Genomic DNA, 21,708 nt, shown 5'->3' with positions numbered 1-21,708 from the left:
CTTGAGGAGCCCTGCTTCCAAAGTATTTTGAGATGTCTGCTATCTGTCCCTAAGCTTGCCCATCGAGTGCAGGAGAAGGATTGTTCCAATGCTGTGTATTCACGCCATGTGATCACTTTGCTTCCCCCGTAGCTCAGCTGGTTGGAGCGTGGTGCTGATAATGCCAAGGTTGCAGGTTTGATCCCCATATGGGACAGCTGCATATTCCTCCCTTGCAGGGGGTTGGACTAGATGATCCTCCGCGTCCCTTCCAACTCTGTTTTTGTTGAACACTGATTTTATATGTATGAAATAAACCAGAGGAGCAAGCCCCCTTTGGGCTGGTTTGTGGAGGATAAATGCACAGAATCTACACTGCTAAAGACCAAAGACCTTCTAGCTCAATCGCTGAAGACATGCCCAGCAGAACCGTACCTTTCAGAAAGCAACACAGGTCTTAAAAAAATGAAGCAGAGACCACACCTTCAACTGGGGGAAATAAATATCCAGCTCCCTTCTAGCTACGAAAAGGATCTTGCTCAAATTGTTTGCAATGACAGATTCCTGCAGTTTATACCACCACCACCCCACACACATGGAAAGATTTCCGAACTTTTATGAGTAACTGTTCCCACTAACTTTCCTTTAAAAATTAAAAGTGTTTTAAAGCACGTAAAGAATACTGCATGACCAGCCAAGACCAAAAGGTCCATCTAGGGCATCACCCTGCCTGTTAGCAAGTGTTATTCAGGCGTACACTGTATTGTTTAAATCCTAAAATTACACAGCTGTGAATTAGACTAATTCTTTTAGAATCTATTTAACCAAGTGGCCATCTCCACATCGTGCATTAATGAATTCTAGAAGCCCACTGTGTGTTCCATGAATACTTCATTTCGTCCATCCCAAATCTAGCACCTACCAATTTCACTGAGCAACTCAGGGGTGCACTGTTATTACTGAGTGCCAAACAAAGTTCTCTCTCCACATCAGTCACAATTCCAAACTCTTGTATCACTCTCTGAATTCAGCTATCTTTTCCCCCCTTTTCTTTTTCAATCTATAAAGCCTCAAATGCTTCGATTTCCCCTCATAGGAAACATTCTCTTGTGTGGGCATACCCAAGTTAGATGGGTCACCCAAAGTGGCAGCTCTTCCCCAATCCTACATCATGTAGACTTTGTGGGTGGATGCAGGACATCAGAACACTTCTGGCCTCTGCCCATGTGATGCTATCTTGCCATGTGTGGTTGATGGTTCTTGCCTGAGTATCTCCCCTGAAGCACGGATTGGGAGAGGGGGTACATATCCAGGATTCCTCCCCAGCCCTTTTCTGCCTTACACACTTCAGTTTTTACTTAATTATCTGTGAGCAATAGGCCATTCCCCCCCCCCCGGCTGATCCCAAAAGACATCCTTCATCCCCATTGTCAAACTTCTGCAGGGGTCCTTCAAGAGTGAGCATCTCGTACTGTTCCCATTGGAGTATTTATCCACTTTTACCCCTAACAAGTAAGATAAGATCACACACATGCAATGATACCCCACAGTCCTTTCCCTCTGCTTTTCTAGACAGCAAACAGTTATTTTCTTCAGAGCTGCCAGAAGAGGCACCTACTCTGACAGCGTTCACACATGAACAAAACAGCTAAAAGGCTGGAGTACTCTTGAAAGCAAAGTCCCCGTCCTCCTCACTTAACTCCTATCTCAGTGAAGAGCTTTAAAATCACATTAAAAAGAAGTCTCGTCTACTGATATATATATATCACATACAGGCAGCCCTGTTCAGGGAAGTTTTTAATGTGTGATTTTAGTGTATTTTTGGTTTCTATGGAAGCGGCCCAGAGTGGCTGCGGAAACCCAGCCAGATGGGCGGGGTACAAATAATATATTATTATTATTATTATTATTATTATTATCAAAACCTCCCTGCGTGTGGCGATCTAGCACGTCAGGACAAAAGGCAGTAGCCTCATTTTTCCCCTCTTAGGCCTGACAGTTTGCCACGCTGGGTTTGTTTCTGTGTTGTCCCCCACACAAGGGAGCCCTCAAGCAAGCAAGCCCTCACTTGCAGCCTCGAGTGATACATTCCAAGGAGGCTGTAACACAAAATATTTCCAAACGTGTATTAGTCCTCCTCAGAGTAGGCCCAATGAAATTAATCAGCCCAAGTTAGTCATGCCCATTAACCCAAATGGGACTACTGTGAGCAGGACCAGTGCTGAATGATGATAATAATAATAATAATAATAATACTACAGTGGTGCTTCTGGTTGCGAACGGGATCCGCTCCGGAGGCCCGTTCGCAACCTGAACAGAACGCAACCCGCGTCTGCGCGTGCGCAGGTCGCCACTTCTGTGCATGATGTCATTTTGCGCATCTGCACATGTGCGAGCAGCGAAATCCGGAAGTAACCCATTCTGTTACTTCCAGGTCGCCACAGGACGCAACCTGAAAAGGCTCAACCTGAAGCAAACGTAACATGAGGTATTAGAATAAAATAATAATAATAAATAATAAATAATAATAATAATAATAATAATAATAATTTATTACTTCTACCCCGCCCATCTGGACAGACCTCCCCAGCCACCCAAATAGCACCCAAACTCTGGTTCTGAAGTTTAAACAAGGCCCCAGGTGATGGGCGGCTCTGGTCCCTTACTTCCCAGAACATGGAATCTACCCTGAGGAAGATGCCATTGTCACCCCTAGCTTCAGCTTTTGCGAAGGCTCACCTCTATAAGCAGCACCCCTTCATTTCCATCCATCCCCTTTGGACTCAATCCACCTCCTTTCCAGGTCTTGGCTAAACAAGCTAGGTTTCTTGGTTCTCCGAGGATTACACTTCCCTTCAAGGCATCCACCAGAAATTCCTCCATGGACAGCTTGTCTGAGATGCTTTCTGCAGGCTGGTGGCTACATTTGGAGAAGCTCCGCTCCAAGCTCAGGCCTGAGAGGCGTTGCTCACCATCCACACAGGAAAGGTCATCCAAGAGATGGGTCCTCAGAGGGTTGAGTTTCAAGGGAGGAAAGAGGTCACTGTAGCCACAGAAATCAAGGGGGAACTTCCGATAAGGGAAGGGGTGTGGAGTCTCTGACTGAGGGGTAAAAATGTCTTGTGTGTGGGCCTTCCAGACATGGCTCAGGCACTGAGCAGGGCTGATCAGCTTGTGTAATTCTAGCTTTCCTCGATTCTTCAGCAAGTCCAACTTGCCAGCAGGTAGGGCTTGTTTGGGTTTCTCCAAGGTGCTGAGATCGCAGCCCAAATCCTTGCATGACTTTGAAAGCCAGGAAGCACTACTGAAGAGGGTGTCGGAGGGCGAGTCATCCTCCTGGAAGAAAAGGGGGAAAGAGTCACGTCAAGCAGGGTATGATTCTCTCAGCAGGGGCCGCTCCCAAAATACAAGCCTCACTGACAGGGCCTGGGGAAGAAATTATTTCAAATGTTTAGGTGCCAGGCCAAAAATGCATTTCAAAATTCTTTGGGGCCAGATTCCGGGTTTCGGAAGGTATCGGCAAACCAGTTGCCTGGGATTTCGCTTGTTCTTACTCCCAAGAAAGTCCTATAGGTAAAGGTAAAGGGACCCCTGACCATTAGGTCCAGTCGTGACCGACTCTGGGGTTGCGGTGCTCATCTCGCTTTATTGGCCGAGAGAGCCGGCGTACAGCTTCCGGGTCATGTGGCCAGCATGACTAAGCCGCTTCTGGCGAAACCAGAGCAGCGCACGGAAACGCCGTTTACCTTCTCACTGCAGCAGTACCTAATTATCTAGTTGCACTGGTGTGCTTTCGAACTGCTAGGTTGGCAGGAGCAGAGACCGAGCAACGGGAGCTCACCCGTCGCAGGGATTCGAACCGCCGACCTTCTGATCGGCAAGCCCTAGGCTCTGTGGTTTAAGCCACAGCGCCACCTGCGTCAAGAAAGTCCTATACCTGGGCATGATTGAAGAAAACATAGAAAAGGCCTTACCTGCACTGGAATTGGCGTGCAGCTCTCCTGCTCTGGGATTCTTGGCTTGTGAGGTGAGGAGGCCGACTCCTTGTGTGTCAGAAGATGGGATCTTTTCTTTCGCCGTTTCTTACGGGACTTGCCACGATGCATGGCTTTCCTGTAGGCTGGGGCGATTTTGCCCTCAGTTGCGTACGCCACATTGTTGGGGATTTGATCGAGGCTACAAGACCGGCTGGCACAGAGAAGGGTATTGCAAAGGTATTTTAGTTTAAAAGTGGCAGCGACGGAACACGGCCTTCTCTAGCTGAATTGAAAACTAAGAAGTATAAAAGGAGAAGTTAGAAGAACCTCTAGATCCTAAGAACAATGAAGCTTCTTGGCCACAAAATGGAATTCCATTTTGCACAATGCCTGGCAATGGATTATACGAGACACTGCATTAACAAACAAACAAAAATAGTGCGACAAACACTAATTTTAATTTATGAGACCTAAGTCCATTTCTTAAAATGTATATTTTGCACGGTCAAAGTACAAAATACATCTCTCTCCTTTACAACAATGTTTTGGGGGTTAAAGGTGTTAGTCTATTGGGAGTGAGGGGGCTGCAATGCTGAAAGAATTGCCCTTATTCTGAATTGGCCTTGTTTGACCTCAGAGGTGTAGTCATGTTTACCATGTGATCTCTGATTGGCTAGGATCATTCTGGGAAGGAGAAGCAGCCCTAAAAAGCAGTGGGAAGGGGCAGTGGGAGTGAGACAGTGGCTTCACAACAGCCATCAACAACTATGGAAAAGCAAAAAAAAATTGATTTTTTGGTAGGAGACATTTTACCCTTTGTACCAATACGCAATTATTTCTTACACACACACACACACACACACACGGATGAGTGTTCAGCTCAACCCCATGTACTTTGTGCTTTTATCAGAACTCGGGTACAAAATAATACACAATAACTTGGATGTTCCCTCACTCTGCAGCTTCCCATCCTTTCTATTACTTAAAGCATTCAAAGTCATTGGCTTAAGCTTCGTTCATACCTCACACTATTCCAAACCACAGTTTAGTGTGTGATTCCCCTGCTGTGCTCAGCTAAGCCATAGCTTGGACTTGGCATGCCATCTGGGAGCAAACCTTGGTTACAGATTGTGATTAGAGAGAGCTGAGCCACAAGGCTAGGTTCAAAGGACACACTAAGCCAAGCCATGGTTAAGTTCAGCACGGTGCAGCAAAAATGACGGCAGGAGCAAAGGAGCCATGTTCTCCATGCAAGCCTGCATAAAACACACCAAGCCATTGTTTGGCTCAGCATCACATGAGAAGTAGGCCTCATATATATTAAACTCCATTGTGAATATTGGGTATTCAAAGCAAATCCTGTTCCTAGGATACAGGGTTAAGATGGAGTAGAAGATGCATTTTAGAATCAAAGTTCCCGCCCCACAATGCAATTGAGATTTGTGGCTCTTTCTGTGTTACAGGGGAGACCTTACCTGAATCGTTTGGTGTCAGCAAGAAAAGGCCTCTCAGAATATGTAGGGCTGAACTCCTGGCTGATCTCACCTGCAGGGGAAAGCAAACAAGGCCAGTACAAGCCAAGGTGAGGCAGGAAATGCCAGAGTCATACCATCTTCTGGAAATCAGCTTTGCTGTAGCGAAGGAGGATGTCAAAACTTAACTCCCAAAAGAGCCACGAGATCACCAAGAGGGACTGTGAGTATTCTGTTTGGGGAGATGTGGGGAGGAATCACAATTCTGGATGAAAAAATATGCAAGCCAGAATCCAAATAACTGAATATTTGGTATCAATGTCCATGGGAGTTTAGGATTTGTGTCTGGCGGGGAGGAACATGCTAACTGCTTCGCAAGCGGCTTCAAAATTTGGAGTGTTTCAGGAGCTGTTTACAATACAGCATAGGACGGCTCAGTGGAAAAAAGGCTCCTGGGCATGGATAAAGTAGCCCTGTTTTAACACTTCAGTTTCTCTTGTGCCTCATAATTGTTGATCTTTCCTATGGTATTCTAACTAAACCGCTTGTATTTCCCAGAATCTGAGCCCCAGAAGAGTTACATCTGTTTGGTTTCTTCTATTTACTACTGCATAAAATGTTATTCTGACATACCAGCTCCTTATACCTCAGCAGTTGGGATCCTCCTGCTATGGCTGGTGAGTGAAGCAACAGCAATCATGGGGTATGTCTGCTGAACAAGTTTCCCATTAGTTGGGCTGATGGGGTTGCAGGTCTGCTAGAGGACTTTGATGCAGAAAGCTACAGCTTCACCCCCAGCCACAATCCAATTTTAGCCCCGCCACCCACTCAGCGTTGCAGCTCCCACTTACATTCTGCCTGGGCAATGATGGAGATGGAGGCTAAGCTCCCTTTCCCACTGTCTTCCTTGGCAGTTCCTTTGGCAATCACGTCGCTCAGAATCTTCCACGGTCCCTGGAACACATTTTTCTCTGGATCCTCTACTTTGCAAACGCTGCTCTTTTTCTCAGTCACCACCTCCTTCGGTCCTTTATCCGTAGGAAGCTCCTTTGGGTGCCCAACGGTAACTGGAGCATCTTGGCAAGCTATTTCCATTACGGCCATCTCCTCCTTTTGCTAGAAGGCTAGAAGATAAATCCCACAAAAAAGAACAAGCCATTAGAACAGATGTCCTCTCTTCATAGAACCATAGTACTAAGGGGTACTTGAGAACATCTAGGGTAACCCCCTAAATGCAGGAATCTCAGCACGTGGTCCAGAATGTGGAGACCACACACTACAGTGGTACCTCAGGTTACATACGCTTCAGGTTACACACTCCGCTAACCCAGAAATAGTGCTTCAGGTTAAGAAATTTGCTTCAGGATAAGAACAGAAATCGTGCTCCAGCAGCACGGCAACCACAGGAGGCCCCATTAGCTAAAGTGGTGCTTCAGGTTAAGAACAGTTTCAGGTTAAGAATGGACCTCTGGAACAAATTAAGTACTTAACCCGAGGTACCACTGTATTGAGTTCTCCTTCCCTCTCACAAACACACTCATGATGTCTGATAACAGGGAGCATTCACTAGCGGGGGAAATATGCAAGGGACACACATGCGGACCACAGACCTCTCTCTCTCGGTAAAGGTAAAGGTACCCCTGCCCGTACGGGCCAGTCTTGACAGACTCTGGGGTTGTGCGCCCATCTCACTTAAGAGGCCAGGGGCCAGCGCTGTCCGGAGACACTTCCGGGTCACGTGGCCAGCGTGACATCGCTGCTCTGGCCAGAGCCAGAGCCAGAGCCAGAGCCGCACACGGAAACGCCGTTTACCTTCCCGCTGGTAAGCGGTCCCTATTTATCTACTTGCACCCGGAGGTGCTTTCGAACTGCTAGGTTGGCAGGCGCTGGGACCGAGCAGCGGGAGCGCACCCCGCCGCAGGGATTCGAACCGCCGACCTTTCGATCGGCAAGCCCTAGGCGCTGAGGCTTTAACCCACAGCGCCACCTGCGTCCCTTCCTCTCTCTCTCACTTGCTCATAATTCACGTGTCCCTCTCAGGCAAACCACACATACACACAGGCCACACATTCCTATCTCCCCCCCCCCCAAACACACACCAGCTATAAATACATATCTCTCCCAAGTCCATCTCTCACATATGATGGGCGCCTGCAGGAAATTGGGGGGGGAGGGGGGATCAGGGGAAGTAAAATGCAGAAAGGGTGGAATGGGCTAATTTTTCACAAAAAAATGAGAAGGATCGTGTCTGTATGTTTTGCCTCATATCTCAGGTTCTAACTACCACTACTACTATTTCATCTTTATTCATATGCCACACATCTGACTGGGTTGCCCCAGCCACTCTGGAAGGCTCCCAACAAAGTATTAAACACACAATAGAACCTCAAACATTAAAAACTTCCCTGCAAATGCTAGGCACTTGCTTAAAAACAAAATGGGGAAACTGAGGGTTATGGTACATGCTGGGGGCAGCAAAGAAGGCTTCCATGGGCACTATGGTGCCCGTGGGCACAGGATTGGCGATTCCTGTTGAACAGGATACTTTGGGCAGTGGATACAAGGCGGCTGTTCCTTCCTGTTCTGGGTGGTGAGAGGGAAGGATAGATAGACACATTCTCCCTTTCCTCCCCCCACCTCCATTTTCCTTGCTGTGTTGCATCACATTAAAATGTTCAGGTCTGGGCTGGTTGCCAGTCCTGACTGAGAGCATTATACTGCTATTTAGCGTGGGCGGGTGGGTAGGGGAAGACTCTGGGGAATAAGAAACCGGGAAAGGCATTCAGGGAAGTGGGGACAGTTCTCCTATAGCATGTGAGGAGGAGCTTTTAAAAATCTCGTGGCACATTCCTCCTCCAAACTTCGCTTTCAGGGCATGCATTTTTAGGGAGGCCAGTTGTCTCCACCCTCCCACCCCCGGTCTTCCATCTTCTCAAATGATGCCCTAATATTCCATGACTCAAATGCTCTCAACCTGACCTTCCATCTCTCTCCCCACCCCCATCCCCTTTCTGTCCTTCAACATTCACTGTTTGAACCAATTTAGACCTATCGACTAAATTGGAAAGCTCACACAGTGTGCCATATGTTTGGTTCCTTTCAGACCCCTCCAGGACCCCTCCCCACAGTGAAAACATGAGAATATAGTGGAGAAATAAAACAAGGATTTTAATGCACCTGCGACTGGGCATCAGTGATGGGTCATCTTCCCTGCAAACAAGGGGGAAAGTGAGGCTTGTCACCAAATCCTGATGGGCATTTTGAGCTATGTCTTGCGCGAAGTGTTTCAGTGCAGAGATAACATTAAGGTTTTTTTATATTCCATATTTGGTAGCTTTCAATGGCATACACCTCTGAGCTTTGGACTAAGCGAGCAGACTCTCTGTGACAGGGAAAGGAACTGTGGGGCACACTGCTCTCTTAGCCACAATCCAACACCCAGCCTCTTGACAACAGAGAATCCTATTCCTGTTTCGCAAGGCTCTTTCATGGCAGGGTGCCGGCCAGTTTTCCGCCTCTCCTTTGAGCTTCACGCTAGCAAAGGGCACTTCCCTGTGCTTCTGATGAGCCAGAAGCAGAATGGGGGAACCTCCGGACACTGCACCGAACTGGAGTGGATCTTGCAAGAGACGGTGTCCTGTCTCCAGCTTGCAAGCCTTGCCCAGGCTGGGCACCCCTGTCTCCCACCACTTCCCAGCACAGGCAGGTTTCCAGACAGGCAGAGGTGGTGTCGGCTGGCTGGGGAAGGTGTGGCAGAGGCTCAATGAAGGGCTGCACAGACACTTTCTCAGTGCTCCTTCCTCCTGACCAGATACACAGTACAGCCTTTTCTCTGTTTTTAGGAACTCTGTCCTCTTTATGCTGTTTTTTTTTTTCTTTTCTTTTAATGCACTTCTGCAAACCTGGGGTTCCCTCAAACAAGGAAGATACCTCTGTTTTTTCACTGGCCCTATTATGGCTACAAAGCTGTTATTGGGGGAGCGGTTTAGTCCCGTATTGTTTATTCTTATTTAAACAGTTTATATATCCCTTAACTCCCATGGTTAATAAATGCTTTATAAAAATGCAATGCAAAAAAAGGAGGAAGTTAAAACTATAAAATCTCTATTAAAATGCCTGATGGATGTTGGGTAGGGAGGGGGGGAGTGTCTGACTCCAACTGGAAGGGAGTTCCATGAAATTGTGCCCTCAATACTAAGCTCACAGCTCCTGGTGGATACAAGCCCTGCATCCAAGCCGTGGGGGACCACCCCAAAAAAATTGGTGATCGGGCAGGGATATAAGAGATTGGGCAGTCCTTGCAGTATCCTGAACCCAAATTGTTAAGGGCCTTGCAAATTAATACAAGCACCTTGAACCTGGCCTGGTAGCATATAGATTTTTGTTGTTGTATGTGCGGTTTTTTTTAGTCTCTATAAAATTTATTTAATTTTCAGATTTTGAAATTTACAAAAATGGTCTTGGATACCATGATGGTCTATGGGATCAAAAGCCACAGAGAAAATGAGAAGCTGAGTCAAACTCCGGCCACAATCATGCCCTTGCCTTTACCTGACCAGCAACGCTTACCCTTCCACAGACTCCTTACGATTATTGTTTCGTAGACCATTTTAAACCTGCCTTTTAACTTCAAAAAATGCCCAAGGAAGTTCACAATATAAATGAAATTAAAAATAAGAGCAGCAGTAAAATAATTTTAATTTTTTTAAAAATCCGCAGATTAGAAACAAATTCAGATTAAAATGATGGGACAAAATGCTCCACACACTGGGGAAAGTATCAAATGCTTGCCAGAAAAAGAAGTCTTCACACCTAGGCACCTTTCCACCTGTGACCAACACCCTTGGCCCTGCTGAACTTGCTGCTTCAAGGTCACAGCTCACCTTGATTGTTCTGGCTTCTTGGCTTTGCACCAAGTGACAGCCTCTGTCTGAGAGCCTGCTTCTGCTGCCATCTCTGTTCCTGTAATGAACGCCCACGGCCCATTTCCCAACACTGATAATGCACTCTGGGCAGGATCTCCTCCCGTGTTCTAGTTGCAAAGCTACCAGGTATGAATGGGGAGCCAGCTCGGCCTTTTTTCCGCTGAAGCTTGCCTCAAGTGTTTCCAAGTCCACTTCGTGCAAGGATTCCCTTCTGTGTTTTGAGAAGGGAGAAGTTAGGCCTCAAAAGTGAAACCAAGTCCTCTGATTGCCATATACAGTAGTTGCAGGGGGAAGCGGTGAGGTCCTCACAAATCACCACTTCATTTTAGTAAGGCCTCAAGCCTCATCTTCCTGAAAGAGAACAGGAAGCAAAGGCCCTCCTTGTTAAAATAATATTTAGCTTCCCTTCCTGAACCTATTCAGGAAGATACAACGAACAATAGGATGCTGTTTCGGGGATGACCTTATCTGCAGCAGGGAAGAAAAGCTGCTTCCTCTCGGCGAGATGCTTTTTACCCAAAATTGAAAGTCATTGTTCCTTGTCCCAAGGTAACCCCTGCCTACCCAAACAAAGAATCCTAAGGTGCCTGAGCTACATATTCATGTGTCAAAAGAAAGAAATGAAACACTTGTGGCACTTTAGAAGTGCTAACAGACTGATGAAGAGGTGGGCAAGCTATCGGTCCATGGTGTGGATAATCTGCCTGATGTCAGCATCCAGATAGAGACAAGGATGGGCAGAAATGCAGACAAAAGTGATCTGGATGAACACATCCAGAATCAGAGATCGGAGAGGTTTCCATTTAAAATGCTAGACAACTGCATCCACACTTCCTGAAAAAATACAGGTGGCGACCATTTTGCTTGCATTCAACTGATGCACGGGTCGTTTTGGAACTGGAAGAGGGCATAACGGGGGGGCGCATAACGGGGCAGGCTTATGCGTGCTCCACCAAATCATTTGAATGCCCAGAATGCTGCCCCTGCACAAATGGGGAGTTGCCTGTACACAAATCAAAGCACAGCCACCCTTCAGCATTTGCGCTTCTTTGAACTTGCAGTTCTCTAACTAATCCTCAGTTATTATTTTTTACAAGACTATGTGTATTAGGGGAAAGTGTGCATTGCAAGGATGCATGTTGTAAAAATGCATTATATCAAGGAAACTGCTTGCAGAAGTGTGTGTGTTTGTGTGTTAGGAGAAATGTACACCAAGATTATGGCGATTTTTTGGTGAGGAGGTTCCTTTTCCAGGTCAAAACTGATGTGCAATTGTAAAGAACAAACCTAAAACTGGAAAAATGATAAAACAGATAAACCAAAACCAACAAATTGATCTATTAACCCTAATTGGATTAAAGGTTGTCCTGTTAAGAAAGAGGTTGCTCCATTTCATTTTTACTTAAATAACAGCAACCATGGTATGTGGGAAAATGGTATGTTAGTCTTTTCTCATCACACCACAGACTCAATGAAAGCTGCCCCTCCCAGAGCTGTTCCTCATCATGGCAACTATTTGATTGCAGGAGAAAACCAAACCACACATTTAACATAGTGTATAGTTTGGCCCTGAGTCTACAAGGACCATGTGCTGCTAGCATCCCATTGCTGCATTATTAATCAAGACATGGAAGCTGAATTTGCAAACCACCAATTCTGGAATACAGTACTGTATGTGCTTCCCAGCCTGTGTTGCATTTTTAATTTTACACATCTCAGACAGAAGCAGGCAGGAAACATCTGGCAAGCAACCACAGCAGCAGCTGTCCATTCATCACCAATGAGGTATTTGAAACTTGTGTGTTGTATCCCCGCCCCCCTTAAGAGAAAATGTTTCATTCCAGAGTACTGTAATACAAACAATTTGTACCTTGTGTCTATCTTGGCAAAACTGCATCTCAAGCATCAGCAATTTAAACACTGAGGATTGCTTTAAGCCAGTCACAGGGTGTTCCAAAAAACTACAATTTCATCTTTAATACACAGTGGACTTGAACCCATGAAACCTTATGCGGCAATAAAAGTCTTTAAGGTGCTGCAAGATTTTTTTGTTGTTTTAACCCTAGGTTTGTAAACAATTGATCACCTGGGTGATCAGGAATTGTCTCCAAGCAACCAAGTGGGGAAGAGTTTGTAAACTGAAAGAGAATTAGTTTGTTTTCATCTTCAAAGAAGATATGTGTCAGCTGGTGACTTATTTACAAGACTAAACCATATTCCAAATTTCTCAAAACACATCCTGTAATGCTAAGGAGAAGCACCAAGCAGACACAGTATATGCTGGATTTTAATATACACAGGAAAGCTTAAACTGCTACTAGTAATATTTTAAGACTATTACATTTACAGTTTTGTTTTTTAAATGCAAATAAGGATTGGCATGTCTTTTCATTGCACAGCACGTTGAGACATATTTGTAGGGGGAAATGCATGGAACTGGAAGCCAAAAGAATATCAACCTGTTAGACTCAGACTGACTGGACATCACACCCACAGGAAGAAAAACAAAGTATAATAAGCCACTGAAACTTCAACCACAAGAGCATAAAAGGAGGCTTCTGGGCCATCCCATCCAGTCCAACATCCTGTTCTCACAGTGGCCAACCAGATGCCCATGGGAAACCCACATGCACAGGAGCACTCTCCCCGCTTGAGGTTTCCAGAAACTGCTATTCAGAAACATCATAACTGCCTCCAACCACAAACCACAGAAACCCTACCTAGCCCTTCTGTGGTCTCTGAAACTCTACCAGACACTATCCAGACCATATTACCACTTCAGCATTAACTTTGATAGAGTTTTGTCCACACTGAACAAAAATGCACTTCTGTCCTTATGCTACAGCAAAGTTATGAAACTCAAAGGTCCGTACATTTTTTTGCTGTCCTTGGTAGCAAAGGCAAGACCTGTTATCGTTAGGATCCATCCCTCGCCATCGGCACAATTTTCTATGCCTGCTTGACGAAAAGCCGCATTATGTTCTATGGGGCTTACACACCTAGGTACCTGTGTACAGGATTGCAGTCCTGACCTCACACTGCACCTCCATGGGATGTCAAGGACAATTCCCCTTCTGCAGCTCTAAACCTTAGGTGCTGGGGGAAGGGATTACAGTGGTACCTCAGTTTAAGAACAGTCCTGTTTAAAAATGATTCAGTTTACGAACTCCGCAAAACCGTAAGTAGTGTCCCAGTTTGAGAACTTTACCTCGATCTAAGAACGGAATCCGAATGGTGGAAGGGCACCAGCGGTGGCAGATTTCATTAGGGAAAGCGAGCCTCAGTTTAAGAATGGTTTTAGTTTAAGAACGGACTTCCAGAATGGATTAAGTTCATAAACGTACCACTGTATTATTAGTAGTAATAGTAACAGCAGTATACCACCCTGTACCTGTAGATCTCAGGGCAGTTCACAACATAAAATCACAATATGAACACAAAATACATGATAAAAATAGAAACAAAAACAACCCAATAATCCACAACACAAAGCAGCCAGTCCCAACTTTCCTCGGTAGGTTGTAGACATAAAGTAAAGCAAGCATCTTTTCTATCACTACGCTGAGCTCTCTGAAGGTCAGTGCAATTGAAGGGGTGATCTCTCTACCCACCCACCCAAGTTTCCAACCTAGAGGGGAATGTTGGGGCTCCCCTTGCCATCGCTGCCTTTGGGCAAAAACTACTGTGGCAAGAATGGCAAACAGAAATGTAAATCCTAGGGAGAGAGATGCATCTACCTCTTCCAGTGACACTCCTCCTCAAACTTACGACCTTTTTTCTTTTTGATAGGTCTTTGGCCCAATTGACAATGCCTGCCTCCCCTGTTTTAGTGGCTGTGTTAACTGCTACACTTTGCCTAATTTTCTTGAATGCATTTATTTTTAATTTTGATTTAATCTATATTAGACATTTCTAAAAGAAACTGAAAGCCAAGGTAAAATGCTTTATAACTATCAGACCTCACATTTCTGGTGTAGAGCCTGGCAGGCTACTAGCTTGCTATTTGAAAGCTACTGTAGACAAGAAGAAGCCTGTTAGTCCTGGATGAAAAGAGCTGCTAAACGAAGGCATATGGGCTATGCTGTTATGTTTGGGCTAAGTAAGTTAAACCGAATGAGGTGTGTGCAGGTATCCTGGGAAAGGGCAAGTAAAGGTTCACAGAAAATAAACTCACATGCTGCTCATCAAGGCTTATTGGGAAGCATAACTTGCTACGTGCTGGAAGGTGCATTCAAGCTTATTTTCCTTTTTCCATCCCATCCTTCCTCCAAGGTTCTCACAGTGGCACACATACACCCCTGCAAGGGAGGTTAGGCTGACAGGCACCCACATGGCCCAGGGTCATCCTTTAGGGCTCTGAAACCAGTCAACCCAAGTCTAAGCCCGCTGCAGTCATTACATATTGCAAGGATAATACCTAGTGGTTTATTTACAAAGCGCTTTGTACACTCCTCTTGAGTGCCCAATAAAGTGCTGTGCAGGGAGAAGAGACCTATCTATCTATACAAAATATGCACACGGGGGAGAGGGGGCAGCAAGTAGCAAAACAGCCTGCCAGCTTTTAATTCTGTCAGCTTCCTCCCAACTTTAATTCTGTTAACTTGGCTGACAGCTCCATCACAGAGCAGGAGACTCTTAAATCTCAGGGCCATGGGTTAGAGTTCCACACTGGGCGAAAAAACTCCTGCCTTGCAGGGGATGAGACTAGACAATCCTCGGGGGTCACTTCCAACTCTATAAATAGTCAATGGTTCTAAATTCTCAACAACACTGGGATATTAGCTCCGCCCAAGGCATGATAGAGAACACCGGGAAAAGATAGACATAATATTTTACAAGGACAGGAAGAAACATCACAGACACACAGGAAGAACAAGGATATAACTTGAATGCTTCACCTGCAGGTTTATAAAACATTTAATGTGTCCATACAAATGGAAGTTGTTAATATTGGAGTTGTTGTATAAGGGACTTCTATGTTGACTGGAGTGTAACTGAAATTAATAAGATTTTGGAATGGAGAAATAAAGTAAATCACCAAACCATCAATTCTAGCATGCAGGGGGGACACCGAAATTATATGATTTGGCATCTGAATGATTGGTACTAGTAATTGTATTCTAATTTGGCATTGCTATAATGAGGCTATTATTGGATTATTGTAACTGAAAACTAATAATTTATTTTTTTTAAAAGATTCTAAATTCTCATCCAGAGACACTTAGGAGGTGGGAACGAGAAACGGCCGCGCTAGACAAGCAATAGGTGCGGCAAATTCGGACTCCGCCCCTGGCGGGGGAATAGCTTGAGAGAGAGCTGCGGTCCTTCCTCAGAGACTACAACTCCCATCAGCCTCGGCCGCCCACCGGCGCTGCTTTCGCACAGGATGGAGGAAAATGAAGTCTGAAGGAAGTTTTGGCTGAGGAGCGCAGAACATATACACACACACATACACGAACATACCCCTCTAAGCCGCGAATAGCGGGACCGGGCTGAGGGCTGAAGAGACCAGGGGCACACCAGCGGGAGAAGAAAATAAGTTTTTTTTGGGGGGGTGAGAAGCAGCACTCCCCCCTCGCGCACACGGGAGAAGCAGCAGCTTCAGGAAGCCCAAACACACCCCTTTAAAAAGCAAGGTGCGGCACAAACCAGAAACCCACCTGTCGCAGGCTTGGGGGGAGAAGACACAAGACCCACAGCAGGCACTTCCGGCCGCCTTCCCCTCCTCAGGCACAGACTGACAGGAAGCTTAAAAGCGGACGCCTCAAGGCGCAGGGGCAGAGCCGGCCACGCCCCGCAATGCCACCTCCGCCCAATCAGACACCGCTATTTCCTCGAAGCCACGCCCACTTTCTCCCACGCTGCTTCGCGCCTTCCCCCCGTCCACCTCCCTGTCTCAGGGGAGGGGGTGTGGGACAAAATGGCTTCAGGGATAAGCCACGCCCAGGCGGCGGGCAAGGCCGGCGGTGACGTCACCCGCGCGGGCGTGTTCCTCCTCCCGCCCCTTTCAAGGCCCTCCAATAACGCTTCCTCCTTTCTTCCTGTCTCTTTCTGATTGGTTCCCGGGAGCTGCCCGTGATTTCCTATAACTACTTTGGCTGCGGGAAAACGCAGTACGGTAGTAAGAAGTGGTGCTGTTTTTCTAAAACAGTGTTTACTTTCATTTTGACTCAAGACAATCACCATTTTATAGTTCAAATCGGGAAGAATACAATAAATGGACAAAAGTATAAATATTCACAAAATGTTTAGGGGGTCTGCGTCCCCCTAGGAAAAAACCCAATAAAATAATAATGGCTTGAGAGCGTTATATCCGGCTGGATCTTTTTCAATAAATTGTTTTCTCGACGGGTGTGACTCGAATTCAGAACGGGAGTGGCAAGATGTTAGTCTTTCCCAGCACACACACACACAAATTACTATGTAAGACAGTAAATCTGTTAAACAAAAATGACAAGCAAGGACTGTATGATGACTTGCACATGTAAGCATATGGTCTCAAACTGACTTTCTCTTATATGCTGCTTTTTGCGACAATGGCGACTGTTACTACTGATCCTAAACTAAATAGTTTAGTTGCCCAGCCCTGCTTCGGATCCTCCACCAACTACCGTCCCTTCCCGAACCCACAGCTCTCAACTGCCTCACCTGCAACATTCAAAGCCTCATCCAGTCTTCACTCACCTCCCGCATTCCACCCTCACTCTTTCCCCTCCCTCCCTCCTTAACGTTCCCTTAATAATTCCAATACAATCGCCTTCGTTACCCTGTTACACTGGTTTTCAACCAGTGAGCCGTGGCACCCTGGGGTGACTTCCAGGAGCGTTCAGGTGAACCCCGAGTGGCTGTCCTTTCATTAACCTGCAGCCCAGATCTTCCTGCTTTCTCTCTCTTTCTCTCCGAGGCACATTGAGGGAGAGCCGGCAGCTTTAACTTGCAGCCCGTTATCTTCCTGCATCTCTTCCCTACCGCCCCCCCCCCGTTTATCTTCTTAAAATATCCACACACACACACACGAAAAAATCCTCCCCAGCTTCAGTAACTAACAGTTCCTCGGTTTTACAAAAAGGGCTTCAGAAATAATTAAGTAGTTTGATGGTGTGTGGGTGTGTTCTGTAAGGAGGAATTTAAAAATAACTCTGAAAGTGGGGTCTTTTATGTTTCTCCTCCTAACCCAAACATCCCTTCCCCCATTTCTTCTCTACCTACCCTGCAGGTAACCCCCATCCCCCTTAACAGTTATCCAGCTTTGTTAGGGTTGCTGTATTTCAAAAAGTAAAAACCTGGACACCCCGAAGTTGTTGAGGTTTGACTTGTCTAAGATCCAGGACAAGGCACCGCCTTTCAGAAATTCCGCCTAAACGTCAATTCCATCTGGGAAATCCCAGTAATGGCAGCCCTAATTGTGGGGACAGGCAGAATGTTGCGGTAAAGGACCATGTCTGCATGTGTGTCCTGTGCTGTGTGTTTGTTGCTTTCCTACCCTGCAGTAAGAAAGCATTTCTGCTGCTGATCTTAATCTTGTTTTGCCCTTTCCACCCCCAGATACACTCTAATTTTGGGAAAGCCTGGGGCTGCTGTATGAAGTATGTCAGCTCAGCCCTTAGCAGTGTGCTCCCACTTTACGCACATGCCCACTGGCTGTTACAAGATAATAATAATAATAATAATAATAATAATAATAATAATAATAATAATACTTTTATTTATACCCCGCCCATCTGACTAGGTTACCCCAGCCACTCTGGGCAGCTAAAGGATGAAGGGGGGCCCTAAGATGCACTATGATCTCAACCTACTACACTTTGACACCCCCCTTTATTCTTTATTATTAATACAGCTGCCTGACAACCCAGCAGCCTGGCCTCTGTTTTCCAGCTGATGTCACAATGGGCAGGTTTGCAAGCGGGCATCATATTGCCCTGAGAGAGGGATGCCTGTCATTCTGATGGTGATACACTTGCCAAGGCAAGTGCTGCCCATCAGTGATAATGAGCAGGAACTGTGAAGGTAAGAGGAGCTCAGATGCCAGGTTCTTGGGCTGGGGAGGGACCCTGTGCATTGGAAATGGAAAACCAGGAGGGTGTTGAGTGTCACAGGATTGCGCCTTGACTTCAAGGGGAATGTTGGGCAGATGGGTTTTGCTCGTGTTCAAGTGCTAAGATTGCCACACAGGTTTTCCCACATATTGGAGGACAGGAAGGGATTCCCCTGAGAACTGTGCCAGGCAAGGAATCTCTGGGCTGGCTTATGAAAACCACACCTGATTGAGCACTGATTGAGTCCATTAAGCTAAGATGTAATGAATTTAAAATAGAGGATTGAGTAATGTGATGAATATTTATGAACACAATGTTAGAGTTTTAAGGTAGCAAGAATGATATCATGCATGTGACTGAAGGAAGTCACATGGGTATTTGGGTAAATGGTGAGTTGGGTATAGGGCTTAGGGTTAGATGTGGGGAATCTGTATGTATATTATAAATGTAATATATAATGTTGAAAATGTACAGCAACTAACATGTAAAATAAATAAATAGAGGGGGGGAGAAAAAAATAAAAAGAAAACCACCCCTGTGCTTCCTAGGCACATGAGCCCAATGGAAATATGTATGAGCCCTAAAAGGACGCTGTGTACACAGTCTATGGTTTTAAGGGAAAGGCCTCTAATGGGCTTTAGCTTGCACAGGGCAGGAGCGTAGTGAGATTTATTTTGTATTATCTGTTTGCACCATCACTGTGTATGAGGCTTTACAAAGAGGCTGCTGTCCTGAGCGGCTTAAAATCTTTAATTTGGCACAGGGAAGCAACAGGGAAAGGTTGAAGGTCTAAGGTTGGCTCCCGTGTCCTGCCAGGGTCTGTGAGTTTAGACTTCTGGGTTCCCTGGCATTTCCCATATATTATCTCTTTCTTTGCTTTTATTTTCCTTTCTGTCTCCTAGGTCATAAGGCATGAAGGTCAGAGAAGCTGCTGTGGTGGCATGGACAAGCTGAGAAAGGGGAGGCCGCCATACTTCAAAGTGGCATTTCGCAGGTGACGGGCACTGTGATATTTGCAGCAGGGAGAGAGTTTTGCTGCTTGGTTCCCTTTCCGAGCTTAGCCCCATTTCACAGCCATCACCAGGAGCCACTCTGTCCCTGTGCAGCTGCCACTCAAGGTTGCTGCAAACACCTGGGTTGGGCCACTGTTTCCTTCTGATTCTCTGCATGGACGTGTTCATAGAGGGTGGGTCTGCAGCAAAGAGCCCCTTAGCAGCAGAGATGCTTTGCTTGCAAAAGATTCAACCCTATGTATGAAGCGTCAGGTAGCAGATTGTGGGAAGGTTTCTACCCAGTGGTGGCTGGTGCCCACTGTGGTTTCCCCATTCACATGTGCAAGCCTTCACTTGAAGTCGCAGTGATATATGAAGCAGCTTGCCTCATCTGAACATCAGCTGCTGTTACAAGTTGAGCGTAACTGGAGAATGGAAGTAGTAGAACCTTTCTACATGAGATCAGAAAGGAAGGGCTCTAGTTCCTTGAGAAGTTAGTCAGCCAGGCTTCTTTTGGAAGTTATGGCATGTTAATTCCATTGGATATCCAATCCCCACATATACCAGGAAGATACTATATCCTGCGTCCTTTGTGGGGCCATGCTTCCAGAGAATGGTCTCAGTCTCCAGCTCCCAAGATGATGGACAAGACAACAACCAAGCCATCCATGCAGTTCTTGGCTGCCATTTCTGGATGCCATCCTCAAAGAAAAATCTTGATCCTCGTGCCTCTTCTCCACTGCCCCTTCTCTGTGTGGGCATGGCTCCTTCTCTGACTTCTGCTGCAACCAGATCTTTGGTCCAGAAGCAGTGGCTCAACTTTTCTCTTCTGAAGACAACAGCGGGGAGCCCAGCCAGGCTAGATAGCTGACCATCTCAAGGCGGAAACATTGGCTTCTGAGTGAAACCGCCCAGGATGTAGCAGAGCCCACCCCATTTGCACAAAACTAGGGAAAGGCCCTGAGTTCAGGTAGGAGGAAATGCTTCCTTCCCATATCCTCCACCATCATGGCCCAGACTGGTGCTAGCATGGCTTGGAGCCAATGTCTCTGTTTGCTTTGCAGCAAGGGAAAGCAGCAGCCTTGCTTTGGGAACCGCTTCTGTTGTCCCATCCTCATCCTGGGAGAGACTGGAGCCCAGAAGAAGGACACCGGACTCAGAGGTACTGGGGCAGGAGGAAGGAGAGTGTCCTTATGAAACACATAAGAAGAGCCTTCTGGATCAGGCCCATGGCCCATCTGCTCCAGTATCCTCCTATCCCCGTGGCCACCCAGATCCATGGGGAAAACCTGTAAGAACCCTCTTTCCAGCCATGACTTCCAGCAACTGCTATTCAAAAGGTTGAAAGGTTGCCCTTTCTGGATCCAAGCACAGCCCTTCCATGTCTGTGAAGGAATCTGCATGGAAAAAGCTTTATGTCTGCACATCTTTCCCGCTGCCCCTTGTCCTCATGGGCATGGTGCCTTCCCATCTGTGGCACTCAGATCTTTGGTGCAGAACTTGGCCCCTGCACCCTTACCAAAAGGACAGCTCCGACGTTGGCACAAAAAAGTACTCCCTTTATAGACATAGCTGTCAACCTTCCCTTTTTTTTGTGGGAAATTCCCTTATTCCAGTGCCGTTTCCCAATGCTATCCCAGATTGTTAGTTATCCCGTAGACTGTCGACGGGACAGGTGAGGCTGCTGATCCCTTATTTTCAAATCTGAAAGTTGACAGCTATGTTTATAGAGGTGCACCGTTGAAATAATATAGGTTTGTGCATGTAATACGTGTATCAGAATGAAACATCAGGAAACCCTTTGCTCTGGAGGAAGATCTCTGTGTGTGGAGAGAAACACTCGCTTGAGTGCTCGTTTCTGGCTGGATTTCCCCTTTGTCTAGTCCTCCCCTTCATCCTATTTGCTGGATCATATTTCTGAGCAAATTTTTTCACACACACACCCTTGTCTGACCCTCCCTCCTCCCAGCTTTTTCATTTCTACTTCATTATTTTTGCATTTCTCTCCTCTCCCCACCGCCTGTCATCTGGGGAAGGGAACAGTGTATAGGGGGTAGCTGGATTCTGCCCCAATTGCCGGGAGGAGTCCACAGAGGCAACGGGGTCTGAGTTTCCCGCCCTTTTCTATTTTTTTAAAAAGGCGGGAAACACCATTTTGTTTCAACAGCTCAGCCATTTTGTGGGATGCCATTTTGTTTCAACAACTTAGCCATTTGGTTCTCCTCCCTCCTGCGTGTGAAACTGGAGGGGCTGTTCAACTGCCTGCTGGGGCGGGGGTCTTCTTATGGAGGCCCCCAATGCTGCCACCCTCTTCCAACTGCTCA

General features: G+C 46.4%; 1 protein-coding gene across 1 annotated transcript in view; it reads right to left on the bottom strand.

Moving 5' to 3' along the window:
* Positions 1-16,478, bottom strand: part of MAP3K14 (mitogen-activated protein kinase kinase kinase 14) — a 37,551-nt gene extending 21,073 nt beyond the window's left edge. The window contains exons 1-5 of the mRNA XM_079949416.1: positions 16,014-16,478; positions 6,280-6,552; positions 5,432-5,501; positions 3,954-4,167; positions 2,719-3,315 (exon numbers count right to left, since the gene is read on the bottom strand). Coding sequence (XP_079805542.1) covers positions 2,719-3,315; positions 3,954-4,167; positions 5,432-5,501; positions 6,280-6,532 — 1,134 coding nt within the window. The 5' untranslated portion in view covers positions 6,533-6,552; positions 16,014-16,478. The remainder of the gene's footprint in view (positions 1-2,718; positions 3,316-3,953; positions 4,168-5,431; positions 5,502-6,279; positions 6,553-16,013) is intronic.
* Between the last annotated feature and the right edge of the window lie 5,230 nt (positions 16,479-21,708).

Source organism: Podarcis cretensis (genome assembly GCF_951804945.1).
Source record: "Podarcis cretensis genome assembly, chromosome: 13".
Classification (NCBI taxonomy): Eukaryota; Metazoa; Chordata; class Lepidosauria; order Squamata; family Lacertidae; genus Podarcis; species Podarcis cretensis.
Note: the sequence above shows the minus strand (reverse complement) of the source record. Positions and strands in the feature narration are given on the sequence as shown.